The sequence below is a fragment of the Protopterus annectens genome, chromosome 2.part2 (assembly GCF_019279795.1).
Source record: "Protopterus annectens isolate FY-2018-M chromosome 2.part2, PAN1.0, whole genome shotgun sequence".
Classification (NCBI taxonomy): domain Eukaryota; kingdom Metazoa; phylum Chordata; order Ceratodontiformes; family Protopteridae; genus Protopterus; species Protopterus annectens.
Window position 1 is genome coordinate 332,576,652 of NC_056730.1, and position 10,402 is coordinate 332,587,053.

The 10,402-nt window shown below is 42.1% G+C and overlaps 1 protein-coding gene across 1 annotated transcript in view; it reads left to right on the forward strand.

The window, feature by feature from the left end:
- Positions 1 to 7,452, forward strand: part of MARVELD2 (MARVEL domain containing 2) — a 402,592-nt gene extending 395,140 nt beyond the window's left edge. The window contains exons 5-6 of the mRNA XM_044064416.1: positions 6,667 to 6,838; positions 7,447 to 7,452. Coding sequence (XP_043920351.1) covers positions 6,667 to 6,838; positions 7,447 to 7,452 — 178 coding nt within the window. The remainder of the gene's footprint in view (positions 1 to 6,666; positions 6,839 to 7,446) is intronic.
- The last annotated feature ends 2,950 nt before the right edge of the window (positions 7,453 to 10,402 follow it).

Sequence of the window (10,402 nt, forward strand, 5' to 3'; positions counted from 1 at the left end):
CCCCCTTTGCAGACTAACCATGACTTTGTGGGACATCTGCAGGCACAGTTCCTGCCAGGAAAGGAAAACACTCTGGCAGACGAACTAAGCAGAAACCTCATGGATCCCCATGAGTGGCAGCTGGATCCACAAGTCTTCAGCATGATAACTAGGAAATGAGGGTGCCCGGACATAGATCTATTTGCCTACCCTCACAACTACCAACTAAAAAGATTCTGCACAAGGACTTATCACAGACAAGCATTGAAAGTGGATGCCCTATCTTTCAGCTGGAAAAACCTATCAGTATATGCCTTTCCTCCACTGCCTCTCCTCCCAAAGGTACTCCTAAAGGTCAGACAGGAAAAGCCAAAGATGATACTGATTGCCCCAGACTGGCCCCGCCAGTACTGGTATCCAATCCTAAGGAACTTGTCTCAATGTCCAGCTTGGGACCTTACTTCAAATACCTCATCTACTGTCCGAGCAAAACAATCCGATCCTGCACAGCCAACTCAGAACTTTAAACCTGGCAGCATGGCGGATAATGTAGTCATACAAAACACACCTCTCAGTAAAGCTGTGATGGATGTCATTTTGGAAGCCAGAAGGCCTAGTACCAGTAAATCTTATGCTGGAAAATGGAAGAGATTCTGTGCTTGGAACCAGGCACAAGGAACTGATACAGCTGTAACAAATATTCCTCAGATTTTGCAATACTTAACTGAGATGCTGGACAAAGGCCTATCTTTTTCATCAATTAAAATTCATGCCTCTGCCATTTCGGCTCATTACAATACAGAGCCACCAATCTTTTCTCATCATTTATTAAAGCAGTACCTTAGAGGAGCCAAAAATTTAAGGCCTCCAAGGAGGTTACCAATACCTGCATGGGACCTCAACTATGTGTTGGAAAAACTCACCCTACCTCCTTTTGAGCCAGCTGCTACTGCTGATGCAAAGTTTTTATCTTGGAAAACAGCTCTGCTCCTAGCAATAATTTCTGCAAGATGAGTTTCAGAGCTACAGGCACTCATGGCTGTGGAACCTTTCATCATTTTTTATCCAGACAGGGTCACTGAGGGCAAACCCAACATTTATGCCTAAGGTGGTGTCCAGTGTGGCTCTTAACCAAACTATTCATCTGCCAACTTTTTATCCAAATCCACAGAACAAGGGGGAGAGAATTCTGCATTATTTGGGCGTACACAGACAGCTTAGATTCTACTTGGACAGAACCAAAGTTTTCAGAACGACAGAGCAATTACTAGTGGCATATGCTGTAGGATCACAAGGAAAGGCTATCTCAAAGCAGACTATTTCAAAGTGGATAGCCCACTGCATTCATTCCTGCTATTTACACCATGGCAAGCCAGTGCCTAAGGGCATTAGGCCACATTCAACCACAGCTGCAGCCACTTCACCAGCCTTTCTCAGGGAAGTACCAACCAAAGACATTTTAGAGGCTGCTACTTGGAGTTCAGTGCACACCTTTACAAAGCACTATCATCTGCCACTCTACTCTAAATCCAGGGCAGGCTTTGCCACTGCAGTTCTGCAGGGCCTCATAGCCACTCCTAATGCTGTTTAGCTCCAGCCTCCCAACCATAGCTTTGGGACTCTACCCAAATGTAATGACTGCAACAGTGAAACACGAAGAACATAGTACAGTTGTGTACACTTACCATAAATGTAGATGTTAGAGTGTATTCACTGTTGCAGTCCAGGTTACCCACTCGCCATCCACCTTTTTTCTGCTGGAACTTTTCTTTCCTTCTCTGATTTATACAACCTATGTGGTGTATTTGCTTCTAGATGAAGGTAAATTTTATATTGGTGTATGTATTTTTATATATATATAAATTTTGGCTACCCTTTTAGGGGGCACTTGACATCTGGGGCAAGAAAAAGTGAAGAAAATGGTGTTGGCTGCTGCTTTTATACCCCTGACGACCTGACATCAGGGAAGAGGTGACAGCAGCCGATGCAGGACCCAGGACTTTGGAATTCAGGCCGACTGAGGGCAACCTGCCAGCAGGATTACCCAAATGTAATGACTGCAACCGTGAATACACTCAAACATCTACATTTATGGTAAGTGTACACAACTGTACTTTCTTGGCTTTGGAGAGTGAGGTTTTTACCTGTGCAGCTGTGATTACAATAACTTTGCATTCTTCCAGTATAAAGATGGGCCCTTTAGGGGGTGAGAAGGGGGTAAAGTTAGCACTGAACCTATCTGCCAAGATGTTGGCAATATCAGTTGGTTCTGTATATTTAGTGTCATTGTGCTGTAACTCAGAGCAGAGAGATCTGAATGTTGCCATTGAGATTTTTGACATAGCTATAGAATGCTGTGTGGCTGTCTTTAGAATCAGTGGCGATTTTGTTTTCATAACTAGCTTTGGAGGATTTTATGAGGGATCTCAGCTTCTTACTGAGGCTGACCAGGGAGTTCATCCAGTCGTGGGATTTTACTCTCTTTTTGCAACAGTTTCTTTCTTCTGTTGTAGAGTTTTGTTTATGGCAGAAAGACCACCAGATTGGCTTCCTTTTTTTGGAGGATAGCATCTTGGTTCTGTTAGGGATAGCACGATCCATGCACTCATGTAAGTGCTTGTAAAGTGCATTTGTGTAGGATTCAGCAGTCTTACCTCCGTTGTCCATCTGCATGGGTGTCATGAAGTTTTCCACTTCTGTCTTAAGAAGCGTGAAGTTGTCTTTGGAGAAATTTTTTACGGTTGTTTTCCTAATCGGGGATGGGAGCGGGATGTGGATGTCTAGGGTGATTAGCTTGTGGTCTTATCTGACCAACGAGGAGCTGACCTCTGGTGTGGAACACCGGTCGCTCATGTTGGTGATGACCAGGTCTAGGGTATTGCTGCCCCTGGTGGGGGTGTGGGTACGTTGATTCAAGGTCTTGGGGAATTGATGAATTCCAGAAAACGTTGAGCAAAAGAGTTGGTACACGAATAGTTTTCCCAGTTAATGTTGAGGTAGTTGAAATCACCCATTATTAGGGTGTTGGGTTGTACCTTAATATTTTCCAGTGTATAAAGAAAAGAGGAGTGGGAATTCTGAGACATGGTGGGGGGGTCTGTAGCAAGCTATAATCTGGATTGTGGTTTTGCCCAGAGTTAGTTGAACTTGGATAATCTCGGATACATTATGCTGAGCAACTAGCTTGGAGGTGTGGATATCCTTAATGAATATGGACACACCTCCACCTTTAGTGTTTTGTTCCAGGTTTGGTGGCCGAAAGGTATGGTATGAATTATAGCCTGGTAATGCAGGGGTGCTCTCTGGAGCTTTGAACCAAGTCTCTATGTCACTGCACAGATGTTGATGTTCTCCATTGTAAGGAGCGCCTCGAGTGAGTACATTTTGAAGTTTAGACTCCTAGCATTGACTAGCATTACCCTCAAGTTTTGCTTGCTTGTGCCTGTTATGGTGGTGAATTTGTCATTTGAACCTTGCCTAAAAAAGACAATATAGGGGTGGCAAGAGCCTTTGCCAGTATCCAGAATCCCAAGGGCGACAGGTGCAGGCCATCTCTGGCAAAGCAGCGTGGTCTCTCAATCATGTCATACCAGGCAGACAGATACTGGATGCCCTTAGAATGACACCAGAAGCTTAACCAATTGTTGAAGTCAATCATTTTGTCCTTGTACTGTGGTATCATTGTGGGTGTTGGCAGGATGCTACTCAGGGCGATGGTCATACCTGCCTGGGCTACAAGATCGGAGAGCTCCTCCATGTCTCTTTTCATGTAGTCCAGGGAGGTGTGTCTCAGGTCATTCACACCTACATGGACAATGACAGTCATATCTGTACTTGTTGTGGAGTGACCTGAGTGCGTGTGTTATGTGGCGGATCCTGGCACCAGACAGGCAGCTGACAGTAACTTTCTCCTTGTTTAGCCTGGTGTGTGGGACATCAGTGTGCCTGACTATAGAGTCACCTATGACTAGAGTGTTGGGTACGTTATGCCTTATGGGCTGTAGTTGAGTGGCACACTGAGTATGTGGGCTATATGTCATTTGGGTTGTGTTGGGGGGGGTGGAGGTTGCTTGCATTTCTGCTTTGGAGGTCTCAGTTTTGACTTTTACTGAGAGCCTCCGCAAATGTAGGTGTGTGTTTTGTGCTTCTGTGTACGTGTTTTGGTCGTGTAAGTTTTGAGGGACTGCGATGAGTGTGGTGCGGTCCAAGTGTTTACCTTCTCTTGACTGTCTAGTCCAGTTTTCGGTGAAGAGAGCTTTGCTTCCAGTTTGGCTATGTAAGTGCATCTCTCATAGGTCGTAGTGTTGGGTGGTAGGAGGAGAGGGTTGTCTGTGTACATAAAGCAATTGCACTGTCCCAAGATGCCCAGATTCATCAGGTAGACAGGAGAAAACACCGGGAGCTGACCTTTAGACATGCCTTGATAGTTGCTTATTTATTAAATACTAAAAACTGTTTTCTTCTAGATAAGTAAGGAAAGTTGAGTGCTGTAGTAACTTGTAGCTTATTTAGTGCTTACGAGTTCTGAACAAGTGCTGAGCTCAAAGAAACAGATTTGAGTGCTAAAACTAAAAAGCTGGCTAGTTGCAAGGGAACATTTGAAGAGCAGACGTTATGGCGCCAGGAATAGTTTAACCCTAGTTAAGTGGGGGGGGGGGGCTCAGGAGCTTACAAACAGTCCTGGATACAGCAAATCTGTATCTGGGCAAGACTGGTTACAGGAAAGAGGGGAAGGAAGCTTAGAATTTTTTTTTCCAGTAAAGTGGAAATGGAAAAAGCTGGAACAGAAGTTAATTCAAGGTTAAGAGACTGTGTGGGTTGGCCTTCACAAATGTTCTCTATTAGATTGAATGAACTAATGACACTAGACTGGGAGGAGTGTCACAGATGAAATATACAGTATGGGTGGGCAACTGCAAGGCCACCAAGTATAAGAACACCACAACACTAGGGAGGCTGTAGCCACTAAATGAAAGTTTTAAAACAGATCAAGGAGCAAGCAGACTCTAGAGAATTGTTTTAATTGTAAACCGAATAGATTAGAACACAGAAACCTTAAAAAATCAAAAATGCACAGAAAACCTCGGATAGAGCACTCACAAACAGAAAATACAACTCAGTATGAAAAAGAGTTTATAATTAAGTAATTTAGTAAACATGCAATTAGAGTAATGAAACAGTATCTAACGATTAAAAATACAGTTAAAACAGTATAAAAGAGTACATAAATGCAACAGTAAAAAAAGCTTTATAACAGTGCAAAATATAGTAGATTAACTGTATAGCACAATTATAAGTGTTTCAGAAGTGCAGTTCAGTGAAATAAGTGCAAGAAATAACTTATCCTGCTCTTGGAATCTTAAGGAATTTCCGCTTAGTTTCAGATGATTTTTTTACTGATGAATGACTTTGCATTATCTTTTTATTCATTGTGTACAGCTGTTTGCTTGTCCTCTTTTTCTGTCTTGGTGTTTTGGGCTTTTAAGTCTTGTAGGGCATTTGTCTTGACCACTGTTCATAAATTGTGCCTAAAAGAAGACAGTCCTACCCACCAGCAAAGACACTTAAGATTTGTTTTGTAGGGGAACCCAGCATGTCCCATTGCTCCATTCATGTGGCTTCAACTTGACGGGTATAGAAAAAGGAGAAAATAAGTTGCACAAGTTCCTGTTCATGCAGACCCTGTCAGGCAAGTTTACAAAAGTGTGTGCCCAGGGGCCACTCAGATCACTAGATACCAGGGTGTCCCTGCCATTTTTGAAGCAAATCAGGTTTATAATAAAGATATGTCACTTTGTCTATTGCTGTGACATTTAACTGGCCACTGTAAAGGTGGACTCCCAGCCTTCCTTGGCCCACCATTTCATTATGCAGTGCTCTCTAGCTGTTAGTGAGAGTAGGCAAAAGGCATTGCTTTCTCAGAAATTGTTGATTATGCCTTCACAGAGAGGGAATATTGCCAAATTCTACCCATAAGGAGTAAATTGGTAAGTGATCACAGATGGGGAAGTCATTGTAGATTGAAGGGTTTCATCATGGTGAGGTGGGTAGAGGGACCATAAAAAAAAAAAAAAAAAAAAAAAAAAAAAACTTGTGCTTTTAAACAAGACTATTTTAGGAGCTTACAGCCCTCCGAACTTTATTTATACAAAAAAATCCCCTTACATTTGTCAGATGTACTGCATTTCTGAGTCAGAGGTGATGGGACACACTGTCCCACAATGCTATTTTGCCCTTCCTTTTCCTAAAGTACACTGTGGGAAGGTGCAGTACTCTTGGCTGAAAATGGTCATATTAGAATAGTTGTTGTAAGAAACTGGGGTTGTAGAACAAATTTTAAAATACCATTTTAAATGATGTAGTAGTACTTGGGTACTTTTGATATGTTTAGAAGCATGTGTTAATGCAATTTCTGTATATATTTGTTCTTAAGTTTGCCTGTTCATACTAACATGCATTTCTCCAGCCTGATAGGTGCTTGAAAAAAAACCTTACAGACTGAGTGGTGGTTATTTCTGCTGTTTTGTATGCCTGAACTGGAATGCTGTGTTACAGATGGTGCTTTTATTTTTTATGTTTAGATTTGGATTCATTAAAGCTTATATTAACAGCGTCTGTCCTCATGATCTTTTCTGGATTAATCAACTATTTAACCCACATTTTTATACTGACTTTTTAATATTATAGGAAATATCCTTCAATTCAAACAAATGAAGAAAGGGATCGCTACAAAGCTGTCTTTAATGACCAGTTTGCAGAATACAAAGAGCTGCATGCTGAAGTCCAGGCAGTTCAAAAAAAGTTTTCTGAACTGGATGCAATGCTGACAAAACTGCCACAGTATGCAGGAAACAAGCAGGTAAGTACTTTGGCAGTAAGTTAAGTCATTGTGGTACTATTGAGAGTGGCATATACTTATTTATGGTGATTTTCACTATTAATTATCAACAGAATTACAGGGAAGGCGTACTGGTGGCCTCAAATAAAAGATTGTTAAAACTCTTTATGACCCAAGTGTCAAGTACCAATCATTTTATATCAGCTGGCACAGTCCTGTCATTTCAGAAATGTTATTTCTGCCATGATGAAATGCACATTTTAAGTCCTTTTCTTTTCGGTCTCTAAAGATCTGTTACCATGCTTCAGAGGTGACCTTTTTTAGGCTTATACGAATAGGATGTATATGTACGTATTTATCTTGAGTCATTAGATATCACCATCAGCCAAATGAGCTGTTACTGATTTTGCATGGTTCTTTAACATTTTGTAGATTGCATCGTGGTGCTCTTTATGCATTTTTTGAGGCCATCCTTTCCTTAACATTTTTTGTATTCACTTTTCATCTTTTGTATTGTAATCTCAGATTTCTCATTTTTACTTGTCTGTGTGTAATAGTGGGTAATTAGCTTCCTTTGATAAAGTTGAAAATTTCATAATGCGTCTGTACTGTTTTTTCTCCCACAACAGATTTAAGTCATGTTTTAGCTTCTTTACCAAATAATGTATTCCCACTTGTTATCATAGGATCACAAGTTTGAGATTTAACCCTTCCTCCAATCCATGCAGCCTTTGGCGATGGACTTTGCCTGTGTGTACTAAAGGATAGGCTCCATTATTTTCCTCCTTGGCCTTGTGCATCACTGGAAATCAGGACTGCATTTGCCTCTACTTGTGCTGAGGTTCCTGTGAGCTGGGGTCCAGGACCGGTGAACTGTTTTCTGGTCGGAATAATGCAACATCTGCTGCAAGGACTTTTATAGGTCCCTGTAGGTGACCCGATGATGCCAACACTTTGTAACAAAATCACTAATATCTGTATTCTTTTCTCTGGAGTGATTAGCATCCTCCAGTCCTCTTTTGGAACAAAGGATGATGCGAGTAACTGTGGATGCCCTCTCACTGGAGATCTGGGCATATAGTTGAATCATACAAAGGATTAACATGTACTTCTCTGCTAGTTTAATTTATGATTAATTTATGATTAAAATGATTATGTGGGAGAACTCTGTGTTGAAATTAAAGCAGTGTGACTTCAAGGATCTTCACTGAAAAGTCCTGTGGGTGGGTATATACTGTCTTTCACACAATATTTATGGTCTTATTTCAGAAATTCTAGGATATGGTGAAAGAGGACTGCACATGATGTATATTAGAGCATCTGATCTCGACTGCATGAGCACTTTTTCCTCATGTGCCCACCATTTCTTTTTTTGTCACTCACAGTTTTGGGTATCTGTCAGTATTATCACTGGAAAAAAAATCATTTGTATATTTTATTTTTTTTTTTTTGTTTTTTTTTTAATGGGAAAAAAATGCAAAAAGATGCTCCTTGTTGGACCGGTGAAAGGTTTCCTTGGCACCAAATGGGTGGCTCAGGTTACAAGTTTACTTTAAAATTTTCATGGAGTATTGGCTGGGTCTGTTTCATGCTTTCTCTTGGTTCTCTCTATGTTGGGAATCGCCTAGATTAGCACCTGTTCAGGTCTGCTTAGTCTCCTTATCTCTAAGGGAGATTTTAATTCTTGGGAGTGGTGCACTTCCTCCAAGTGAATTCTGTGATAGTTGTGCTTACCTCCCCCTTGATTAACTTCGCTGTTATCCTCGTTGTTGTCCTTCTGCTTTATTCTTTTTCAGCTTATTCCAGAGCTCCTGTTCATCTTTGGGTCTACCAGCCTCTCCTACAGCTTCCAGACTATTTCTGTCCTAAGGCCAAGGCCTGTGTGGGACTTTAAGGGCATTATTGGGGGGGGGGGGCTTGTGCTGTTGACTGCTTCCACAGTGAGATATTTTTTTCCTTTGTGATGTACCACTTGATTATCCCCCTTCCCCTCTGTTTGCCTGTTGCATCTAAGGGCTGCTGCCATCTATGGACCAAGCCTCCCTGTAGGAAACTCCTAGGCAAGTACACCCCCAACATAGACATGCCCATCCCTCCCTGCCAGCACCACAGATGCCAGAACTGCTAATAGAACCTGAGTCGACTGGTTGAGAGCTTTATCCACTAATCTTGATGGAGGAAGGTCACCCCTACAGTCATCTGGTTGAAGGTTGCAGGTATTCAGGACTGACACTTGTATCTTGCCCTTTAGTCCATCTGAGCTTGACTGACCTGATTCATTGCTTAGTGGTAAAAGACTGCACACTCGTTTGACTCTTCAATGGACTTGGACTTGCTTTTGTAGGACGTTTTTTATTTGAAGAGATTTTGTGTGCCAACACCTGGCCTAGTACAGTCCTTTCCCATTTCACAAGCCTTTGATTTTCTTGTGTGCCTCTTATCTTACCCAGTCCGTTGGTATGCCATCACTCTTTCATAATTAGTAGCATGATCTAAACTCCATAATTGGGGACCTGGGCACCTTCTCCTTTTGGATCCCAGAGAGGCAAGTGTAGGAGCCTTCATTTCTAAGAAAGACGATGCTTGAGAGTTCTTGAATTCCCTCTTGTTTGTCCTGTGATGAAGGCATCTTTAAAGAGGATGTGTGATGTTAGGGCTGTGGCTTTAATACCTTGGCTTGGAATGGGCTAAGGTGACATCATCTGTGAGGGACTCGGTCATCCCTACCTTAGGATCAGTCCTTACAGATGCCACCCAAGCCTGGAGGAGTCCTCACTCCATTCCTGTTGCCTCCAGGAAAGGGTGAGGCCCTGTATCATCCTCCTGGAGTGAGACATTATCTCCTACTCTAGGCAGGACTTCTCTTTGGGGGGGTACTTAATATTGCCTGTGCTCTGCTGCTGCCCACATGGCAGATGGAGTGGCCCAAGAGATGTCCAGGCTAGTAAAAAGTTGCATTGCCCTATCACACTAGGGCTTGGGGTCATCACCTCTGCATCGTACCGGCCCAAGTAACAAGTCGTCATGGTGGAGGGATCACCATCCTCCCTGGAGACCATTCCTTTCCTAAGCCACCCCACCCATACCTCTGTGTCCAGATTTTCGACTCATATTTTTGGTCTGTACCTCATAAAATTTGCAATCTTCTGACAAATCACTGGGATGATCTGAGGACTGAAGTCATTAGCTGATGACATACATTTTAGTTTCAGACTTCAAATACATCAGAAAATGTATGTTAAAAGAAGCCCTGTTACTCTAGCTACTTTCTAAGTTCATAAGAGTAATATTTAAAGTATTTTCCTATTTTTGGGCCTTTGCCTCCCACCGCCCCTAGTTTTGTCGAGCTTTGTCCAGATTTCTTGCAATAAGAGGTTAAGAGGTATGACCCCACCCCCACAATTGTTTTGTACTTTTCCTACCACTTCCATGTTTGTCACCTATCCATCCCTGTCACAGTTCCACTACATAAATTGCCACACAACAAATTCATAACTGAAACCAACAACTAGCAAATAAACGTATATGCATTACAGCATTGCATCTGCAAAACCATTTTAACAAATCTAGCAAACTCTAACAAAA